Source organism: Pelophylax lessonae (assembly GCF_965119305.1).
Source record: "Pelophylax lessonae genome assembly, chromosome: 11".
Classification (NCBI taxonomy): Eukaryota; Metazoa; Chordata; class Amphibia; order Anura; family Ranidae; genus Pelophylax; species Pelophylax lessonae.
Window position 1 is genome coordinate 95,820,979 of NC_138778.1, and position 24,077 is coordinate 95,845,055.

The 24,077-nt window shown below is 43.2% G+C and overlaps 1 protein-coding gene across 1 annotated transcript in view; it reads right to left on the reverse strand.

Moving 5' to 3' along the window:
* The window catches only part of BRCA1 (BRCA1 DNA repair associated), a 413,307-nt gene that overhangs the window by 203,129 nt on the left and 186,101 nt on the right, over window positions 1-24,077 (reverse strand). Inside the window, exons 12-14 of the mRNA XM_082271609.1 lie at window positions 19,076-19,247; window positions 17,016-17,100; window positions 15,239-15,417 (exon numbers count right to left, since the gene is read on the reverse strand). Of these exons, the coding sequence (XP_082127735.1) occupies window positions 15,239-15,417; window positions 17,016-17,100; window positions 19,076-19,247 (436 nt within the window). The remainder of the gene's footprint in view (window positions 1-15,238; window positions 15,418-17,015; window positions 17,101-19,075; window positions 19,248-24,077) is intronic.

Genomic DNA, 24,077 nt, shown 5'->3' on the forward strand with positions numbered 1-24,077 from the left:
TAAGCCATCCTATCAGGGACTCCCTTGTTCCCAGACTCAGTCGGATCTGATTGCTCAGAGACTAGGGAGTATTGTCCATTTGGCCGGAATTTCCCTTTGCAGGGACCTCATATGGAACTGTGCAAAAGGAACCGCCTACACGGTAGACACCAGCAGGCCCAACATACACATGCAAGTCCGGGGGGACAACCATCTGTTGGACAGAAGGAGGCAAATTGCAGCCTGCAATTACTGGAGTTTGTACACAGGAAGGAGCACTCTGGCTAAGGCCAAGTCCAGAGTCAGGCCCAGATATTCCAGCTTCGTGGACGGAGCCAGAGCAGACTTCTGAAAATTCAGAATCCAGTCAAACTCCCGCAGAGTTCGTATTGTGATATCCAGGTTTTCCACCAGAGCAGAGGGAGACTCCACTTGCAGAAGGAGATTGTCCAAGTAGCCCAGTACCATGATCCCCCTGTTGGCGTAGCAAAGTTAGCACCGGGGGCTAACTTTTTTGTGAATACCCGAGGAGCAGAGGCAAGACCAAAGGCAATGCCACAAATTGATAATAGTCCTCTCCCACAGCAAAGCGGAGAAAACCGTGGTGACTGGCACATATTGAAATGTAAAGGCAGGCAACCTTGATATTGATAGAGAAGAGGAAATCTCCCTGACTCAGGGATGCCACCACCAATCGAATGGATTATATTCTGAAATTCTGTACCTGCACAAAGTAGTTGAGCGCCTTGAGGTCATGGATTGGATGCACTTTGCCTTCCTTCCTGGGGACAGTGAACAGGTTTGAGTAAAAACCCTGAAAATGTTCCGAAGTCGGAACCGGGACACTCACCACTTGAAGACACAGATCTTGTACTGCTCCAAACAGGCCCTGTAAGCAAGTTGGAAGGTAAAAATCTTGCCGGGGAACAAGAGCGAAACTCGATCTTGTAGCCGGACCGAATTACTTTGTGGACCCACTTGTCTTGTGCCAGGGAAGTCCATGGATCCGGAAACCAGTGAAGACATCCCCCCCACTACCGATACGGTTGAGGGTGCACCTTCATGCTGAAGGAGCCTTATTCAAGGGTCTGGAGAAGCCCGATCTTGGCTTGCCAGACCAGGCTCGTTTGGATCCTCCTAAAGAGGCCCTGAAAGGCTACAAGCCCTTGTCAGTTGACCCTGAGGGACAAAAAACTTCTTATGAGCTAAGAAGGAAGGCCCACGTCTATGAAAAGGTTCTTGCCCTTAGTAGCCTGCAGGAAAGTAATCTTCCCCCTGTAAGACCTTTAATGATGTCATCCAGGGTAGCTCCAAACAGGCGATCTCCTTGGAAAGAAAGATCAGTCAAGGCCTTTTTTTGAAGTCTGCTCCGCAGACCAGCACTTGAGTCAAAGGACTCACCGAAGGACCACTGCCAAAACAGAGGCGAGCCATTAGGGGAGCCACAGCCAAAGAGGCATCACAGATAAACTGGAGCCCCTAGACCAGCTGGTCCGCCAGCTCGGCGAAGGCAGGGGGGAGCTGTTCCCCCCCCCCTCCAGGTCACAGCGTAAGAGCTTAGACCACTCGGTCAGAGATTGCGACACTGGGGCAATGGTGAATACCGGCCTCATTGCCGAACCAGCGAGAGTGTACATATTGCGGGCAACAGCCTCCTCCTGGGACACTTCAACCAGAATCATGGTTGCCTTGTTCAATCTGGAAAATGGAAGATCCACCACCAGTGGCACAGTCCACTTCTTAAGAAGGGACTCCTCATAAGGGTAACGCCTAGTAAAGCGCTTAGGAACTCCACGGGGACGATTTGGTTGTCCCCACTCTTTTGCAACAATTCTGTCAAAATAGGCAGGAAAAGGAAACACCTTTGCTGCTCTGGAGTGCCAAAGGGTATTTGCGCCTATGTCGCATCAGAAGATTCCAGGCACATGGTTGCAGACCCATCAGGGTGACCCAAGTCCATTGCGGCTGAATCAGATTCAGGATCTGATAAGACAGATGAGGCAGGCGAAGGCGAGGGGCGCTTGTTCCTAGCCCGTCGCCCAAAAGCCGCCTCCACTCGGGACACAAGGGACACTCCAGGGCAGCCGTCAGTGCATTGATGGATGGTTGGGACCCGCAGGGCCCCACAGCTTTGGAGAGAGGATCGGGTGGGGAAATGTGCTTCAAAGACTCCATGAGTCACCAGAGGGACCCAACAAAAGGTGTAAAACACTGCTAAGGGGCAACCCCCACTGCGCTGGCAGCAACACTCGGGCACCAGGCACAGGGCACCAAGTGATCCTCAGCAGAGAGGGAGACTCACCACCAGACTCACCACCCACAGAAACCAGTGCCTGTAGCCACCAGGATAATGCACTACACATGCAGCGATCAGGAAGTAAAATCATCCAGGAGTCAGCACCAGGGGATGAGGGGGGCTCCCACCGCCAAAATCGCCACCCACAGGGCTCCACTGTCATGGCCGCCACTATTTTCAATGGCAAACCATGGCAAAATGGCCACCGGACTACAAAAACATAGCCGTCGTGTAAAGGAATACACAGACTACAACAAAATGGCGGCCCTGCGTGGCAACACGAGGCGTACAGGGACCAAGGAGGGAGACCAGGTCTCAGGGACAGATCCAGGCAGGATGGGGGGGCCCTGGCAGGAGCACCCACCAGGTATAACCAACCCCGCACAGTCGGTCGCCGGCGGTGCACCTCCCATCCCCTTCGCTTGTAAGGGTCCTGTCCCCACCCCAGGAACAGTGGCCAGACCACCCAAACAGCCCCAGCATATGTGGAGGAGAGGCCGGGCACGTGAGGGACTCGGCAAGGGGGGGTGCCTGCGGGAAGGAGGGGAACCTGGGGGGTTCGACAGTCCCAAGGAGCGGCCCACGTCCACCCCAAAGTCCTCCAGGGGGAAAGGGGGGGACTACTACTCACCATACAAGGAACCCGGCGAGCAACCCTCCAGACAGAACACCTCTGCATTTAAATGGTGGGCTGTCGGCCAGGAGGAACGCTGCGACTCGGGCCGAGACCCAGTCATATGCGACCTCGCCAGGTGTTTAACTCGCAGGCCAGACCCCATCCAGTGGGGCTATGTTGCGGCCAATCTAGCGCTGAGGTCTGCGCGTGCTTGCTGGCCAGACTGGGGTGACCACTGGATCTAGATTATCCAGCCCGTCGCCCAGTCCGGCAGTTCATTGTAGATCTTACAGGAAAAATCCAGGAGAAAAAATTTATATCTAAAAAGAAACAACTTTGCCAGGACCAAAGATCCCAGCAAGGAAATAGGTCCTTACACCTGACTAGGCAGAAAAAAATACTGAGTGGCAATAGCAGAGAGAGGGAGTATACCCCCTGGGACTGCCCATGGGTGTAGCCAGAATTATTTTCTGCCTAGTGTCCTACTCCTGTAGGGGGCAGTATAACCCAATGGTTATGAATACAGGGAGCTGTGTCCGTCAATGAACGAAAGAGAAACATACATTTTAATGTCCTGGATCAGGGTCTTGTGTGCTATACAGCTGATGTATCATGAAGAATGAGATTGATTTTTTGATCCTGCAGTTATCTCTAAATGTGTTTCCTGACAACTCCTAACTGTTCCTGAAATATAAAGCGGACTGAGGTTTGGTCCATGAATGTAATCAATGTAACAATAAAAAAAAAAGTTACACTCTCTACAGTCTGTCTTCCTTAGTCTTGTGGCACCAATTGTCAACTTAACCGAAAATGTTAAATATAACTGCACGTTTGTTATACAATTTCATGACAGTAACCCTTTTTTACTTGATGGACAGGCTCTGTTCTGTTTTACAGCTAAGGGAAGAAACATTGATATAGCAGTAAACAGGATTATCCCAGCAAGCAACGAATGTCAAAAATTAAATTTTTTAAAAAGACAAAGCTTTCTAAAATTTGCTGTGACTATAAAGGCTGCCTTATTTACAGGATTGGTGCTTGAATTTAACCACTTAATCCCCGGAAGATTTTACCCCCTTCCTGACCAGGGCCTATTTTGCGATTCGGCACTGTGTGACTTTAACGGACAATTGCGCAGTCGTGCGACGCTGTACCCAAACTAATTTGATGACCTTTTTTTCCCCACAAACAGAGCTTTCTTTTGGTGGTATTTGATCACCTGTGCGATTTTTTGATCATGCGCTATAAACAAAAAAAAGAGCGTCAATTTTGCAAAAATAACAATATTTTTCACATTTTTTTATATGAAATTCCCCCCAAAAAAATGTAAAAATCTAAATTTTTTTAACATTTTCGGCCAATTTGTTTTATGCTACATATGTTAGGTAAAAAAAAAAAAAAAAAAATCGCAAAAAGCGTATTTTGATTGGTTTGCGCAAAAGTTATCGCGTTTACTAACAAAGGGAAAGATTTTTGTCTTTTTTTTTTTTACCGCGTAATGGCGGCGATCTGCGATTTTTTTTTTTTTGCGGTACTGCGACATTACGGCGGACAGATCGGACCCTTGACTGACATTTTTTACACTTTTGGGGTTACCAGTGACATTTCTACAGTAATCAGTGCTATACATATGCACGGTTACTGTAAAATTACACTGGCAGTGAAGGGGTAACTTTTTTGAGAGGGAGGGGTTAAGTGTGTCCCTAGGGGCGTGATTCTAACTGTGATTGGCTGTGGCTTGAGCTGTATGAACAGTGATTAACGGTCCTACATAGTAGAACCATTTGATCACCATTCATACACAGGGGAGAATGACAGGCGGCTTGTTTACATTAGCCGCCTGCCTTTCTCCCTCTGCACCGACGATCGCCGAGTGACCGGTGGACATTGGGTCCGCCGGTCACACGCGCGGGGGGGTCCCTGACCACTCGGGAGCGGGCCTCCGAGGGCGCTTGCTTGCTCCCTAGACCCTCACAGGCTAGCGGCGTAGTACTACGTCGCTCTGCCTGTGAGGGGCTGACCGCCGCAGTAAATAGTCGTGCGGCAGTCGGCAAGTGGTTAATGGAGATGTGTATACAGGAGATCGAACTTCTGCTACATGGTTGATCACATAAAATGGAAGGTGCACTACGAATCACACTCATATATAATCTAGATGAGAAGGACTGCCAGGTGGACATTCGAATTCCAGAATTAAACATCTTAAAATCTTTTACCTAAACTAACGCATTGCTTAACGTTCTTTTATAGCAACTGGTTGGAAACTGACTAATCTTGTAAATATAGTGTATTTTACTCATGAGAAAATGTGATGCCTTTGTTCATGAAGGTATCTGAAAGAATAACAAATACGTACTCTAATTTTTTAATTAGAAGTAGGAAAGCTGCCATGTAGATACATTGATTGTATCAGGACATGAAAGGACAGCTGGTGCTTACAAACTGTTAATGCCCTAAATGAAGTAGTCAGTTTTTATGATGCATGCTTGATGTCCAGACTGGACCCCCTCAGGAGTAAAAATGAATTAGCGCGAAGTTGTAACATCAACAGGAACCTGAAGTATATTGAACAACAATACAAATAAAAAACACAAAACAATACTATATAATATGCCATCCTTGGGTTTTTTTTATTAGGTTTTATAAGTGAACAAAGATGTTTTGTGCAGTCAGTATGGTGATTATCAGTTTGAAGAAAATCCACATCTGCTGTAGTTTTTTTTTTTTTTTTTTGCTAATGACTGCATGGCATTTCATATCGACAAGAGTGGATCGGGTCTGCATAATGTGCATTGGAACAGCCACTTGTAATTTCCATTGAAAGCTTAGGTGACAGTGTTACAAAATAGGAGTGCAATTAGGAGACAGGGACAAACTATTGTTACCCTTTAACAAGAAGTGCCCAATCAAAGTAAAGTTTTAATGAAAGCTGCAGATTTAAAAATACCTAAATTTACATTGGAAATTTTTTTTCAACTAGTATTAATCCCAAAAGCAAACACTTATTATATTTCTTAGATGTGACGGCTGCAATCGTTTTCTTATTTAGTCTTTCTTCTATTTTCATCTAGTGATTCAGCCAGTAAGTCTGTTTTTCAAAAACACAAGCTTCATTCTAGATAATGGGATTTTTGACTTACCGTAAATTCCATTTCTCTGATGTTGATTGACGGACACAGCTCCTGATTCTTCTTAACCATTGGGTTATACTGCCCCCCACAGGAGTAGGAAACTAGGCAGAAAAAAGTTGGACTACACCAATGGGCAGTCCCAGGGGTTATACACAGCTATAAACACTTGTTTGTTACAAGCAGAAGAAAGCCAACTCCACAGAGGGGTGGGTGCTTTGTCTATCAATGAACATCAGAGAAATGGATTTTACATTAAGTCAAAAATGTATTTTCGTTCATTGATGGACACAGCTCCTAAATCTTCCTAACCATTGGGACGTCCCAAAGCACTGTTAAACATGAGGGGTGGGGAAAAAAAACAAAACAGCCTCAAAGAGGACCAGGTCCTCTAAGAAGCAGCCAGAAAAACTTTGCAGCCAAAAGAAGCATCCACAGATGCCAACACATCAACTTTATAAAAATCTTGTAAAAGTGTGCACCGACGTCCAGGTGGCCGCCTTGCAATCCTGCGTCACTGACACTTGATGATGGAAGCCCAGGTGACACTAAGCGCCCTAGTAGAGTGCTCCTTGACAGGGAAAGGAGGAATCTGACCCCTAGTGCAATAGGCCTGAACCACCGTCGGTCTGATCCATCAGGAAATGGTCGCAGAAGAAGCGGACAGCCCTTTGTGAGGTCTGTCTGTGAGCACAAATAGAGAGTCTGACTTCCTAAAAGACTCTGTAGTGGCCAGACCACTGCTGATACAGACAGGCTAGAAATCAAAGGAGCTGCATCCAAAGAGGTATCACAGAAACTGTAGCCCCTGGACCAACTGATCCACCAGCTCCACAAGACAGGGGGAAGCGGTTTCCCCTCCAGGTTCTGGTGTAAATGTTTAGCCCACTCGGTCAGACCTTGCTACATCAGGGCAATAGTAAATACTGGCCTAAGTATCGAACTAGTCACAGCGAACATATGGCAGGCCAGAGCCTCCGCCCTCCTATCAGCTGGATATTTAAATGCCGGGGACTCCTCAACCTAAATGAAGGTAGCTTTATTTAACCTGGAAACAGGTAAACCGCAAACAAAAAGCACTGTGTTTTGGACAACCCCACTGTTTTGTGACAATGTTGTCAAAGTAGGCAGAAAAGGGAACACCCTCGCCGCTTGGAGGGCCTGTGGGTGCCAAAAGGGACCGGCGCCTCCAATGCAGCATCAGCCGCAACCTTCATTTTTAAAGTGTCATGCACTGACACAAACAGTGCATTAACCAGCGCCTCTTCATGTGTGGCTAGAGGAGCAGAGGAATCACTATATGAGCACTATCTGAGCACTCAGGGTGCGTCGACACAGACCCAGTAGGGTCGCTTTGCACTAAGCTCACCCGGAAAACATAACCAGGGGAGGCCCCCAACTGCCATCCCGCAAAAGGGATGCCGACCAACGGCCCACAAATAAACCACCTACTGGAACACGCAAAAAAACAAAGCGGTTTTTCTCTCTGAGCCCTCCATAGAGGGCATAATAGGAAATAGCCCCCTTAAAAAGTGGCTGCCGGCCGTGACGTGGACACGCAGGCAGGATACACTTATGGTCCCGCAGCGCTAAAAGGGGCAGGTGCCCACACAATAATGGCAGCAAAGCTGTCACTAAAAAATGACGCACCCCACAATGCCACCCCTTCCAGGGGAGGCGCCAAGCTGACCATATGGCCTAGCAGGCCACAAGCCACGGCCTAAATTTTTGTGGAGACCCAGCCGTAAGTGCATGGATCCACGCCCGGCAGAAGCCCAAAGGAAGAGTGGGGGCTTCAGTTAAATGCACTAGAGCTGCCCCCCAACATTGGCACCCCACTCTGGCCCCAAGGCCTAGTAGGCCGCAGGCTAAATTTTTGTGGGCGCCCAGCCTCCAGGACGCAAACGTCTGCGAAGCAGACCACCCAGGGGTGGCGGAGGGGAGGGTGGATGCCCAAACAGGAGCCAGTGGCTTCGACGCAGCATCAGCCGCAACCGCCATTTTGAAAGTGTCACGCACTGACACAAACAGTGCATCCAGCAAAGGAGTCATCCTCACTATCTGAGCACTGGACCCTCCAAAAAAAACAAGGGGGTTGTCCTTCGAGTCCTCCATAGAGGGCATAATAGGAAATAGCCCCCTTAAAAGGGGCCACCCGCCGTGACGTGGACGCGCAGGCAGGGTACCCCGATGGTCCCGCAGTGCTAAAAGGGGCAGGTGCGCCACACAATAATGGTGGCAAGGCTGTCATAAAAAAATGAAGCACCACCCATTCCAAGGAAGGCGCTAAGCTGACCACATGGCCTACCAGGCAGCAAGCCGCGGCCTAAATTCTTGTGGGGGCCCAGCCGTAAGTGAATGGATCCTAGCCTGGCAGATGCCCAAAGGAAGAGTGGGGGCTTCAGCTAAATGCAACAGAGGCGCCCAACTTGGCTGCATGGCCTAGAAGGCCACAGCCTAAATTTTTCACAGGAACAAAATAACAAATATAGGAAAAAATTCCATTTAAAAAGAAAAAATAGCCAGGACCACAGACCCCAGCAAGGAACTAGGTCCTTACTCCTCAATAGGCAGAAAAATCATCAATGAACAAAAAGAAATTGGGATTTTTGACTTATCGTAAAATCCATTTCTCTGATGTTCATTGACGAACACAGCACCCACCCCTCTGTGGAGTTGGCTTTCTTCTGCTTGTAACAAACTGAGTGCCTATAGCTGAGAGTGGGTGTATACCCCCTGGGACTGCCCAAAGGTGTAGTCAAGCTTTTTCCGGATTAGTGTCCTACTCCTGTAGGGGGCAGTAAAAGCCAATGTTTAAGAGGAATCAGGAGCTGTGACCATCAATGAACAAAAAAAAAAAATATCAGTTCACAAGGATGACAGGGGTGCTTACAGTGATCTACTTTTTTTTTTTTTTTACGCAAAACCTTTATCCTAAAAAGGAAAAAAAAATACTTAACTAATTATAAAGTGTGAGTTTGGCTTCAAAGCTGCTGTCTGCTCCCCCCCCCCCCCCCGTGCTCCTTCATCCAGAGTGGGGGCACTCTAATACAGTTGATGTGTTACTGGCCAGATCACCAAGTGAAAATGGGGGGGGGGGACAAATGCAGCCACCACATCTAATGATTGGTAAGTTACAATATATGGCATTTTTGGTTTTGGGTTTAATATCACTTTAAAAGCTACACTTCACTACACTCAAAAAGAAACGCACATCTTTTTGCTGGTAAAAAAAGAAAAAAAGGATACATTTATTTACCCTGTAAAGCATCATTTAACATGATGTCAGGTGGTCTGTTTGTACTTCAATGTCTAGTATCTAGCATGCCCAATGTCCACAACTTGTTAAAAGCATTATTCATCAAACAGAGGACACGATGAGTGGGAGTTTTCCCACAAGTTATACTCCACTACCAGATTTATTAAAGAAGAAACAATAACCAAAAATATAATTGTGCCACTTCTTCATTTTATAGAGAAATTATTTGACACTTAAGTATAGGTTGTTTTGGCTAGAATGATCAAGTACTATCACTTTGAATTACAAGTTCATAAAAAAAAGTAAAAAAAAAAGTTCATTTCTTCTAAAGTTGTACTTTCTGAAATTGCAGTTTAAAACATCTGTTACACAATAAAGTTAAAGTAGTTTTGTTCATTTCACGAAGGCCCCTTTCACACTTGTGCGACTTTGGACTGCAAAGTCGTATGACAAGTCGTATCCCATGATTTCCAATGAGTACCATTTATATCTGTGTGACTCCAAGTTTCAACGATTTCAAAGTAGTCAGACCAAAGTAGTGCAGGGATGATGTCCATAGACCTCAAGATTACACAGGCATTGCTTTAGTCCAGTCAAAATGGAGACAAATTTGTGCCCAAAAAATGGTGGCTAAATCACGCGACTTGTAGGTCGCAGAAGCATGGAGTGGGCCTTACTTTTGCCAGCCAAGCCCTTTCTTTCAAGTTTTGGAAGAAGGGAACAGTTAAAGCATCTGTTTTTTTTTCTTTTTGTTTTGTTGTCGGTAACATTTACTGTACACTTCTTGTTCTGAAGAGGTAACAGGAAATGTGAAGAAAATTATTTACAATGGTTTAGGAATCCTGTAGTAATGTATGAGCTGGCAAACTGAATTAAAACATGCAGCAGTACAGCAGGTAATTTATACTTCTAAAAATGTTGAATACCTGCAGCAGCTGGCAAGAAGGAAAGAAGCTGCTTTTTTATACACAGGCTGCCAGAAAGGTAAGTGAACTGCTTCTTTTTATAGGGTTACCATTGTGTACCATATGTTGACAGGGTCACATTATAGGTATCTCTTTGTTGGAAACAGGAGTTTATTTTATTTTATAGGATTTGGTAAAGGTTTCAAGAAATCTCCAAAGCTGCTCCTCACTTTAAGGAAGTTGTAAATATCTGCTAGTGTATCCAACAACCTTACCTATAGTCCACACAGCCAACTCCACACAATGCAGCAGATATACGAACAGTTATTCCCATAGGTAGGGAAAGAAAAAGAAATTCACTTTTACAAAAGAATACTTGGTTTTATAGAGCACTACACTTTGTTCATGTTCACACAATTTCTACACTGCTGGCTTAATAAAGGTGTGGGAGACGTGGAGGAGCCGTGTCCTCAAATGAATGACAGAGGGAATTTTGGGTTCAGCACCCATTTTTTGTAAGAAATTCCCTAGCAAGGCCTAACTAAAAAGTAAGGACAAATATAATAAAACAAATGTCACTGTAAAAATATAAACTTAGCCTACCATAAAAGTGTACAGTGTGTGTCAGTTATGCAGTGGACAGTGTCAGTAGGGCAGTGAACGGTGTATAAAGAGTGTCAGTAGAGCAATGAACAGTGTCAGCAGGGCAGTGGATGGTGTGTGGAGAGTGTCAGTAGGGTGGTGGACAGTGTCAGTAGGGCAGTGGATGGTATGTAGAGAGTGTCAGTAGGCCAGAGGTTGGTGTCGCTGTTTTTTTTATTTTTTTTACAATTTTTCCAAGAACCCTGTTGGAGGGCTTTGGTCTCAAAAGACCCCTGATGTCTCACTTTTGAGACCGATAAAAGGGACTAAGGACAGAGATTCCCCAGTCCATTTTTCCGCAATCTCAGCTGCATTGGACAGTGAAAGAATGGGAAGTGCTCTGAGAAGTCGGCTTTCAGCTGCTACAAGAGAAAGAAAAACAGCCAATATGTTTTAGTAAGTGCTGCCCCCCTTCTGTCCAGGTGTGACAGGGAGGCCGAACAAGCCTGCGGCCCTTCAAACAATGCCCATGCCTCTGGCCACTGCAGCTAAAGGGAGGAAGGTTGGGGGTGGTAAAAACCAGGGTCAACTATGAAGTACCGCAAATGAGCCCTTACTGCCGTGAGCCCCGCTAAAATAGTAACACAGAGTTCAGTTTTAAATGTTTTTATGCCCAGTTCAGTCTGACCTGAAGATGGTAATCCAATTAGAATACAGTTTTAGCCAATGCTGGCACCGCTCTGCATAATACTAGCAGGGATGAGTTCATCGGCTCAAATGAAACTTAAAAAAGTAGTCCCACTATTCAAATAGGGCTGCACTGTGCTTGATGCCGTGGGGACGGTGGGTCGGCAAGCCATAGGCACAATCCACCAGTCTCCTGGCCGCGATAAACTGGTTGATCAGGATCGACGTGTTGCCTACCCCCTTCAGGTTATTGGACAATGGCAAACTTTTGAGAACACACCTCCCTTGTGCCTTCGCTATGCAGATGCAGAATAACTAAAGAATAGAGAGGAGGGGGTGCCTTGTGTCCAGTACTGTACTCCAAGATTTGAAATTTACAGGTAAGCCAAAATTCTTCTCATCTTAATTGTACAGTACAGGAAACAGGCAAAACATATCCAGACCCTAGGACACCCCCAAGAATTGAATAAGATGGGTGGGCGCTGCTATAAGAACCCTATAGCCAAAAGATGCATCAGCAGAAAATCGAACATCCACCTGGTAGAACTCTGAAAACTTATGAACAGTGGACCAAGTGGTGGCCAACTGAACTACAGAGGCCTGGTGCCTCAAGATCCTAGTTTGCGACAGTGAACTAGGCATTAGGGCGTCCCTTGTGAGATCCTTAAGAAAGGACAAAGTGAGTCAGTTTGTGTGATTGAAGCTTTAGTTTTGAGGTAGACTCTAATGGCTCACGCTACATCCAGACCATGAACAGAGATTTCTTTTGAATGCTGTGGAGCAGAGAATAAAGATGGAAGGACTATGAATTTGCTGAGGTGGAAGACTGATACCACCTTGGGAAGAAAGGATGGTTCTCGGCTTAAGGCAACCTTGCCTTTATGAAGTATGAGGAACAACTCCTTACAGGAGAGGGCCACCAAATCAAAGACAAGTCTGACAGACAAGATCGCAAACCATAAGGCTTAGTACACATTGGACGTTTTGACAGATGCTATTAGGGGCGTCTGGTGTTTTTTTTCCTGCCTCTAAACTCCCCTGCATGTTAGCCTATGTGTCCCATGCACATATAGGCTTTTAGCAGCATTTAGTGGCAGGGGCTTTCAGAAGCATGGGGAAAAAAACCCACTGCCAGTGCATTGAGGAGCAGCAGATTTGGGCAGAAAAAATGCATGATGCTGCTAAACGCTCCTAATGCTTGAGCATGAATTCATTTCAATGGCCATAGTAAATTATTTATTCGGTCTTTACTGTGTTCCATGGTATATCTAATGCCTTGGAAATTCTTTTGTACCCTTCTCCTGACTGATAACTTTTAACAATGAGATCCCTCTGATGCTTTGGAAGCTCTTTGCGGACCATGGCTTTTCCTGTAGGATGCAACTAGGAAAATGTCAGAAAAACCTACTAGAACAGTTGAACTTTATTTGGGGTTAATCAGAGGCACTTTAAATGATGGCAGGTGTGTACTGACTCCTATTTAACATGAGTTTAAATGTAATTGCTTAATTCTGAACACAGCTACATCCCCAGTTAGAGGAGGGTGTGCACACTTATGCAACCACATTATTTTATATTTTTACTTTTTGTTCTAATTTATCTACTTTAAATACCTTGCGGCGATCAGAGAGAAAGAGGAAGTCTAGGAGTCAGCATTAGAGGTCCACCGCCAGTCACCACCCACAAGGCTCCAAAAACATGGCCGCTGCTCTATACAATGGGAAACTACAGGAAAATGGCCGCCAAACTACAAAACACGGCCGCCGAATACACAAGCCATCCACAGCAAAATGGCGGGTCCACGCAGCTCCCGGCACCCACAGGGGATACAAAGTACCAGCGTGCATCCCCCCCATCACCTGCTCGACACCCCCAAAAAGCAGCTGGACAGACATGGCTGCCCCCTGGGGGGGAACAGGATGGGGGAGCTAGGTGTGGGCAGATAGGGGGTAGTCTACATGGGACCCCAAAACATGAGGGGATGCTGTTTGGGAAGGTAGGGACCCTGGGGGTCCGACAGTCCCAGGGAGACAACCAGGGAAGGGGGAACACTACTTACCATACCATGGAACCGGGTTCATAAATCATAACTCCTGGGTTATATTGCCTCCTCCAGGAGTAGAACTAGGCAGAACGAAAAATACCTGGCTACACCCATGGGCCATCCTCAGCTGGTATAAAACCCCCCACTCTGCTCTGACAAATGGATTTTACGATAAGAGAGAGAAAAAACAAAAAAAGATGTAAGGAAGGAGAAAGTTGCTAGGACCAGAGATGCCAGCCGGGAGCCTAGGTCCTTACTTCTGACTAGACAGATTAAAACTGATTACCTAGAGCAGAGGGGGGTATATACCAGCTGAGGATGGCCCATGGGCGTAGCCAGGTGTTTTTTGTTCTGCCTAATCCTACTTCTGGAGGAGGCAATATAACCCACTAGTTATGATTTATGGAGCACTGTGTTTATCGATGAACGAAAGATAAATGGAGATGGGGATGTTGTATAGCCTCACCCACACATTCGAGCTTTACAGACACCCAAGGAACAAGTGCATGGCCCTGAATGCACATTTTCTGTGTTCAGGGCCATGCATGCATCCCTCCACACCTGTCAAACTCAGCGTCAGCATTACACAGTCCGCAGTCAGGCACTTTAATTAGTAGCGGTTTGTCATATCTAAGAAGTTCATTCCCTTCAGGGGGGCATAAGTTAAATTGTTTTTGGAGCCCATTTGACCATTTTTTAATGTTATTCTATATACTGCACTACAGACACAGTAGAGTAGTGTACATTTGATTTCATTAAGTGAATTTTTTTTGGTGCTATTTTAGAACTCATCACAGTGAGTGTGATTCTTTGCCTTTGTTTGTGGTTTTACACTATGGGAGCTTTTTTTTTTTTTTTTTTTTTTTTTTTTTTTGCCTCATACATACTCACCTATGTAGATACAGCTTCAGTCTCATGCCGCAGCTGTCCCTTGCCATCTCACATGACCACTGATCTCTTGGTCTTCACTGAGCAGAGAGTGGAGACTGTCAGTCAACAACTTTCTGCTCTGCCCCTACAGAGCCCACTGAAGCGTCGGGCTGCAGAGGGGACGGGAGCGGCTTGCACAGGCATCTGGAAGCATCCCATCATTATTGTCGGGTTCTGTGCAGAGCCTGGACAGGCTCTATGGTGTCAGCCCCAGATTCATATGGTGCCCCAGATTCAGCCCACTGTCGGCTGAATCTGGGGCACAGTTTTGCAGAACTAAGTGCACTCCTGTGACCCACAGGAGAAGTATCACCAAACAAGCTTTGCCCATACTTCTACTTGAATGTGCTACTGAGAGAGATAGTGTACTATACAATGTGGATTGATGATACTAAGTATATACTGACCATTAACAATAGTGGTATACAGAATTTGTTTAGTCTTTCCATTTCAAAAGGGAGAGGTCAGCTGATGAGGAATAATATTTGGAGCAGTTTTTTCTTGGATGATTGAACACTTTTTTCATTTCAAAGCGCTGAGGATATAATTGGACATTGGCAACTGTAAACATTGAATTATTGGGTTTGCGGATACAGCTTTAAATGATTTTTGTTTATTGTTATTCTATTTGTGTTTAGTTAGCTTTATTTTATGCACTTACTGAACAATTTCTGCTTTTTTTTAGTGTACTTATTGAGTCCTTGGATGGGTGTTATTTCACCAAGCATAGATGCTTTACTGTAAATACAATAGGAGATAGGAGTACAGAGCATGTTTTAAAGAATATCAAGATAGAAAAAAAAGCAGGGTACCTGGCCCCTTTGTGGATGGACTGCATTCAGCTGACTGTTCCAAACTTTTAGACTTCTCCTGTGTAAGGGCACTTTCTTTTAATTCCTTCAATAACAGGAAGGTGGAACGAACTTTCTCTGGAGTTTCCATTTGTGATTTTGTCTGGGATGGACTAGGTGGAGGAGTTGGTGATCTTAACCTAAAAGAAACAGCATAACAAGCAATGCATCAAGCAACTGCAGGCATATTATACTGAAGGTGATTAAAGCCAAACTCTAGGTTAATGTGAAAAAAAGAAAAAAGAAAAAAAGAGGCAATGTGGTTCACTCTCGTTACGGGGAGTCACCCTGGGACTTTTGATGCACAGTTATATGTGTGGGTCAACATACTGAAAAAATTCCATATACAAAGGAGTATGGGAGAGGTTCCTAAAAAGTCTGTATAAAGTGACCCCAGACAGTATGCTTAACAAAAACAAATATATTGTTACAAACCTCCACTTAACACCGCAATAACAATGTTATTTGTTTCTTTTTTTAAATTAGCACATACAGGGCCAATAGGCACACTCAAAAAAACGGGTAGGTTTGTCGTCTTTCTGTATGTGATAACAATCAGGTGATTTGCTCATCTGAGTAGTATTAGTCTCTGAATACAGAGACTGTTAGCCAGATTGCATCACTTAAAGACAGTGATAAACCCGATCAAGAGTTTTAGCTTTGGGGGTTGGTAGATTTCCAAGATAAATTGCATTATAGTGTATCTAATGTAATTTCAACCATTCCCCCTTGAAATAGATTCAGGTGAAGGCGCATTCTTCTGGGAATGATATTAGGTATGTGGTAGGGGCTCTAGGGATGAATCCAGTAACAGGGCTCCCTTTGTGAGTCAAAAGTTGCTGGGGCCAATCGGTCAGTCTATGGCTAAGAAGCTCTTGAGGAGCTTGAATCCTGTATGTCAAAATATCTTCTCATACAGCGGTTTCAACCACGGGCCATACAGCGCGATGATAAATCAGGGATCCTTCGTTTACACAATGACAGTTGTCAGGAGTAGTGTTAGCATATAGCTGATTTACACTCGAGTTGTGGAGGCGCCTCAGCCATTCACATGCAGTCTAGTGTAGTTTCCACAGCTGTGTGGGGGGGAAAGGGGGGAATATAGTATTTTTTCGGTATGTTGACCCACACATATACCTGTGAAAGGACAGATGATCAAAAGTCCAGCGATGAGAATGATCATTTGTTTTTTTGCATGCTAATCCCATAACGAAAACAAATAGGTTACTACTAGAGTTACATAAATTCTCGGAAGACAAAGTACAACTTCCTGCGATGAATGTAATGTATTGTATTCTTCTGTTTCCAAGCATGTGCGGTCCTGGTAACTTGATTTTATTTACGGACAACTACTGTGCTGATTATTTAAAATTGTTCATTGTTCTCATACAAGAAAAATGTTTGTGCTTGTCCCTTTGGATAATTTTGCATGAACTGTTGTGATTGGCTCTCGACAGCTGTGTACTAATGATTTGATTATTGGACTGTCACTCCAAATCCTGTGTACTAGGCATTTCTGTACAGTATAATGTGGCATTGCTATTTAAAGCTTAGGTGTCCAACTCTAAGACTACCAATAGCTTATTTACATTTGTTAAGATGTTATCATATAATTTGATAGCAGGGTAAAAAAGGGTAAGTTTGAAATGTGATATGGTATTGAACTATAGAGAGTCAATTTGAGGATTTGTCTGTATAGGACTGTTTAACTTATACTCGAGTTTCCTGAGAATCTTACCCTATCCCAAAGTGAACTGGCTGCTCAACACTCCTCAAAGGTTGCACATCAGTCTCTGGAACACAATCAGGTGATTTCTTCGCTCCTACAAGAAAAATGTTGGGCAGGATCAGTCGTTTTTCATATTATTAGTAAATACACTATAAAAGGCTATTTTCTGTCCAAACAGGTCAAGTTACAACACGTTTCAGACCACGCACTGGGAACTGTATAGACAATAAAACTTGATAATTGATGTATTGATAAAAAGGTACACTGTATCAAAAAGGAATCCATGACTGGAATTTAGAAATATTTTAATCTACAAGCTATATTTATTGGAATTTTCCCATTATTTTCCTGCATTGTTGAAATGTTTTATATAAGGGATATCGGGGGCACTTATAAACCGCCACCCATAAAAGAAAAAAGTAAAAAAAAAAAAAACTGCTTTTAGAATTACCTAAATCAAGCCTTCTCAACCCTTGTGCCAAGGACAAACTTCTGAACCAATGTTCATGTCCGGAAACCCTTACTAAAATGTGTTAAATCTACAGCTCAAGGTATGTTAGCCTGATCAGTTAGTTGTAGTACGAACAGCGAGTAAAAGAATAAAGAATGTGATGGTTAGGACAATGACAACAGTGGTTAGTTACTTGGGAGACAAGAGGAGAGGCTATGCTGTCCTATGCTGGCTCTGCCGAGTAACGTTTGTGCTAGAACTGTAGGCACCATCAGTCAGGAGATCAATCCGGTATGGTTTTCTACTTAAGGAACCCCTAATAATCTGCTAAATAAAAGAATGGGAGCCTGTTTAGATGGCTGTTTTAACAATGTGTGGAACAACATACAATGCAAAAACAATGCAGGCATCAATGTCAATCAGGATTGTAAGCCCAAATTACCAATGCAGGTCTCCTTCATGCAAAACCTGCATGGGAAGCTTTGCCTAGTGCAGCCTCAGTGCTCGAGTAGCTGTTCACTGGCTTCAATACAGATCCCCTAGGACATTCGTGCTGGTTCTGGGTAAAGAAGGTACTGAAACCCAAACCGTACAGGGTATTCGGCCCCTCTTTACCTAGAACCAGCAGGAATGCCGGAGGTGAAGATGTACTGAAGCTGCTGGCCAGCTACTTGAGCAATGAGGCTGCTAAAGGCAAGGCTTCGCTGGGGGCTGTGCATGAAGGTGAGCCAAACTAAAGACTTGGGCTTACAACCCTTATTGACAATGATCACTGCATTGCTTTCGCCTTGTGTCACAAAAGCCATCCAAGCAGGTAAGATTTCTCCTTTTACCATTCCATTCATTCTAGCAGCTACTGTTAGAGGTGCTCGCCTTGTTTTATTTTAGATTTTGCTACCTTCACACTGAGGGATTGACCTAGGTGCACCTGCCTGCCATTAAAAGCTTATCAGTATTTGGCGTCATCTAGCCTGCATGGGAACGTCCAAGTTAGAAGATGGTTCTTGAGGAAAGAGATTCCAAAGAATCCTGTTTGAGAAAACTTGGCCTAAATAAACACTAAAGACTTTGTTAACCGATAGTTTAACTATTCCTGATTTAAGTACTTACATGAGATAAAACCATATCTGTGGGGGCTTACAGACTCACATGGAGAAAAGGAGAACACAGGTATACAACAGAACAAAAAGAAATCCCTGATTGGTTCTGTCTCATATTTGTAACAATGGAAACTCAGATAATTACAAATGCCCAATTTTGATTCAGCTTGAGCAGGTCTCAACTTGCAGTACAACAACAATTTGTGTTCTTTTAAAATTGGCGCTTTAGTAATACCATAAACATGCATTCATCCACAACATGCATTCATCCACTCTGTAGTCAATTTGTTTTATCTTTATATACTTGTACACTCTTACTCACAAGAGGCAGATTACTTTCACTCTGTTGTAGATGACCGCTTAAGCTAAACACTTAGCGAAGTTGATATGCGACATACAGAAAAACACAGAAATGCATAGTAATTTTAACCAGCATGATGGCTCTGTGTGAAGCTGGAGTATATGTAGTGAGCAGTTAGTCATTATACAAACAGCAGCTTTGATATATGCATATTTACCATGGTCTGTTTGTTTCTGGCATGTCTCCTGCAGTCTTATTGTGTTAAGCTCAGCTGTGGATGTTTGCTCCTCAGATGAAGGGCTTGGTGTATTGTGCTGTTCCAGTACAGCTTCCAGAGCAGCCATTTCCTCCTGGATTTTTTCTAAATTGTTCCGCAGAGCATCCCGCTGCTGTAAGAGAAGGCACCCCACAAGCTTAATCTCACTTGTACAAGCGGGGAAATAAGATATGTCAAGTGTAATTACCAACAGATTTTTAAAGCTGGTTGAAAAGGACTGAACCAATACAACAGTCAGCATTTTCTTTAAATCTGCATTTTAGATAAAAATAAATCCAAAGAGGTACTAGCCTGCTATATACAACACATCTACTCTACTTTTTACTGTCCATTAAAAAAGTCAAAATGTTAGCCAAAAAAAAAGACAGGCATTTTTAACCCATTACAATGATCACAATATTCCTGTAAATGTGCAGCCAAGCCTCATGAAGTGCTCCAGGTTATAGTTAGGTGACTTTAGTGTGAATACATTATTTTAAGTCTCTTTATTCTGTATGTGGTGTCTGCCCAGCTGACGTGCCTAAGCTCTGTGTGCTATCTGAAAGACCTACAGTGCAACCATTGCTTAAAGAAAAATTCCACCTTTTGCAATAAACAAAATTATTACCAAGTTTGCAAAAAGCAAAAAATATGCATGTACTATTTTTTTGCATTTAAGCCTGGAATCAGTGGATCACAGTGGATTCTTCAAGCTGAAATAAAAGCTTAAAGTCCTATAAAAGCAGCTTTTTTTGAGCTCTTGAGCCCTTACTCCTGCCCCTGGTCTGTACAGAGGTACACACTGTTCGCTACGAAGCATCAGCTTGTGCTCCATTGAGAACTACAGTGCCTTCTGCTGTGCTGTTTTTCTCTTTTCTCTCAGAGTTTAATTATTTTCTGGAGAATATCTTTATCATGAAGAATATTTCAAAGGAAAATCCATTTTCAATGAATATCTATTGACCATTTTCACATTGCTAGAGTCTCCTTTCCAGCTGCGCAGTCCAATTATGAACAATACAATTATTTATTAAGCTGAAATAATCTATCATGTTCTTTCAGCTCCAGTGCAATGTACATTAGTATTGATAAGTTAAATGCTCATAATAAAACCCTCATCATTTATTCTTAGAATTATCTAGGCTCACTCCGCTGAATCCAGTTTTAATGTAACAGAAGTGTCATCAAATTACCGGATTCAAAATATTTTTCCCTATATGTTGGTCAATCACAACTAGAAACTATTAAATCCCCATCAAAAAATGCTATATTATATACATACATACTACACACATGCTACTGTGCAAAGATTTTAGGCTTTTGTTAAAAAAAAAAAAATGCTGGGTGCTGATAAACAACAAGATGTAGGCTAAGGCTGTTTAACCACTTGCCGACCAGTCACTGGGACTGTACTGCGGCAAAGTGGCTCGATTCCATCCAGCAACGTAGACCTACGTCGCTGGACTCCTCCCCCTGTAGGCGGCGGAGGCGCGCTCCCGCTGTTTTCAGTCACAGCGGGAGTTGGGCCAGGGGAGGAGCGGCGGCGATCGCCGCCGCTCTTCCCCCGAACGTCGGGGAATCGAGTTTGGTGATCCGCCCGCTTGTGTAAAGAGAGCGGGCGGATCTCCCAAGTGACAAACAGTGACAGATTGCAGGGTTCAGCATAGCTGAACATGCGATCTGTCCCTGTGTCACTCAGTCACCTCCCCCCACACATGTCAGTAAGCACCAGGCATACATTAACCCCTCCCTTGCCAATAAAATTAACCCCTTCCCTGCCAGTGTCATTTTTACAGTAACAGTGCATATTTATAGCACTGATTACTGTAGAAATGTCACTGGTACCCCCAAAAGTGTCAAAAATGTCAGTCAAGGGTCCGATCTGTCCGCCGCAATGTCGCAGTCCTGCAATAAAAAAAAAATCGCAGATCGCCGCCATTACTCGTTAAAAAAAAAAAACACCAAAAATGACAGAAATCTTTCCCTTAGTTAGTAAACGCAATAACTTTTACGCAAACCAATCAAAATACGCTTATTCTGATTTTTTTTTACCAAACATAGATAGCAGAAAACAAACTGGCCAAAAAATTTAAAAAAAAATTTGATTTTTACATTTTTTGGGGGGAATTTCATATAAAAAATGTTAAAAATATTGTTATTTTTTTCAAAATAAATGCTCTTTTTTTGTTTATAGCGCAAAAAGTAAAAATCGCACAGGTGATCAAATACCACCAAAAGAAAGCTCTGTTTGTGGGGAAAAAAAGGACGTAAATTTCGTTTGGGTACGGCGTCGCACAACCGCCCAATTTTCAGTTAAAGTCGCACAGCGCAGAATCGCAAAAAGTGGCCTGGACGTAAGACAGCAAAATCCTCCGGTGGTAAAGTAGTTAACCCTGATGCGACAAGCGCTCTGACTTTGGAAGCACACGTTGCATCAAAAGTTTAGTGCAATGGAACTGTTCTAATAAGAGCGACGTGAGTCACTCCGACTTAGAAAAAGGTTCCTGCACTACTTTTGGTCCTACTTTGGCATGACTTGCATTGACCTCTGTTAAAAAAAAATGTGTATGCAAGTCGTGCTGAAGTTGCGTGACTTTGAAGCCGCTGCAGTGTGAACTGGGTCTAAAATACAATCAAATAGAATAATTTGCATAGGAGCAATAAATTGGATGAGGAAACACCTTGCTCTACTAATAAGTTAAACGGTAACTCCAATTTCAGGGGAAAAAATAACAAAACAAAAAAATATAAACATAAAGGATCCATTAATGTCTCCACCCAAGAAAATAGGTATAAGATCCAGATGTGATGATACAGCATGCCAGATCTTTTACACAAAATTTACCCCATAACCCCGGACACTTGCTGGAGATGCCATTCGGATAGGGGCTCAATGCTGCACATTTGGTGGTCCTGCCCCAAAATTCAACCCTTTTGGCAAGACTTTAGACAAATTACTGCAACAGTAACGACTCTGGATTTAGATCTCAATCCTGCACTATTTCTCTTGCATCATTCACCTCCACCACAAACGCTATCACAAATCTGCAGCTATGCATATGATCACCTCGGCCAAACTTTGCCTACTGAGGCACTGGAATTCACCCCTTTCCCCAACTATCAAAGAATGGCTGTGTTGCATAAACAAGATAGCGGATATGGAAGAAATAATCCACATTTCTCATGACACCCCATAGACTTTTAGTAAACGGTGGTCTTGTTGGTTGCACTTCAAAACAAAAGACGAGTATAATAGCCTGTTAGATTGATATTGTAACCTTGACTGATGGTGTTACACCAAATGATAATCCCAGCATCTGCCCTCTTCCTATTCAGTGGCACACTTCTCTCTAAAAAGTGTTCCTTTAATATGTATACACACACATACATAAAGTACTGCATATTTTGCCAAGTGTGTCATTCACCTGCCACTGTGGAGCTTACAAAAAGAAAAAATTAGAATAACGTCCCACTCTTTGCTTCACAAGATCCAAAACATTTACACTTTTGTCAATAAGACAAGGGAGAATTAATATAGCTGCTTAATTTGCTTCATGAAGGATAGCATGAAAATGACTTAAGGAACCTGATTAATATATTTGAGCGTTACATACACATCACTGAAAAGCTTTTAACCAAATTAATGTTCCCCTGTTAAAATTTCTAGGATAAATAGCAGTTTTAAAATCCTACATCAAGATTTCGGGAACAGGACTGCCTAATTAATACTTGTATTATTGTCATAGTACCATTTGGGCCTTTCTTCCATTTAATAATACTGAAAAATGCAAAAAATTGAAGGCATTACAGGACATGAAGTATACAGTATATAAAGTTAAGCCAATAGAAGATGATCTGACTGCTTGCTGTGAGTTACTGCCTACTGCTTTTTATACTAATTACATAAAGACTATCGTGTCTGAGGGAACCTTTCTCAGTATACAGCAGCCAGTTTCTTTGTTGCTATGCTCATTACATACTGAGGGAAAAAACATCAATACCACATACTTATTTTGTCCTCAATATATTAATATAAAGGAGAAATACACTTAACATAACAAGAACTCTAAAAATATTTAGACTAGCAGTCCTCAAACTTTGGCCTGCTACTTGGTATGGACAAAATTCCTCTCACTGACCTTTCATTTTTTTTTTTTTTTTTTGCCTATTGATCATCGAGGTTAAGGCAAATCTTACTGTCCCTGACCACTGAATTGAAAGTATTTGTTTGCTTCCACTGACACCAAAGATGGAACACTTTTAATCCTTCCACTGACACTAGGGCGTTTCTTATTCTTACTTATTACAGGGTAGTTTAAAACTGTCATTGCACATTACAGTCTGGCTCCAAAATGAAGGCCAGTAAACTAACCTTTGTTTTAAAATGTCTGAGAACCTCTGATCTAGTAGTAACTGACTTACAGAATTGATATTCCCTTCTGGATATTATAAACATAATGCATGAGAATATATATTGTTTCAGCATAAAAATGATTGCTAAACTAACAAAAGGTAAGGTTACATGTACTTGTTTGTTTTTTTATTTTAAGGCACAGCAGTACCTCCACAGTGAAAGGTAAAAATCAACCACTCAGACTGCCATCAGAGATCTCGGACCCTCTAATTTCATGATATCAAAGGCACTTACCATAATATTTAATTGTACTATGGCTCGTATCATACTATTTTTGGTTGCATGTTTGTAGGAAGCTTAATAAAACAATGCGAATTAAAACATTTTTTCCCATTTTAATTTATATACACACCCATGTCTGAAAGTATTCCTATCCAAACCTAAAGGTCAGATTACTTACTGAAATGTCAGCCTGAGCCCCCTATTCATTTTATGAAATATGCCACTGACATCAATCACAGCTTCCTTGCATTATATTAAAGTGTGTGCGCTACAAGATAGCGGTTTACTGAGCGCATGAAATAGTTGATACGTGCCACATCCTGATTG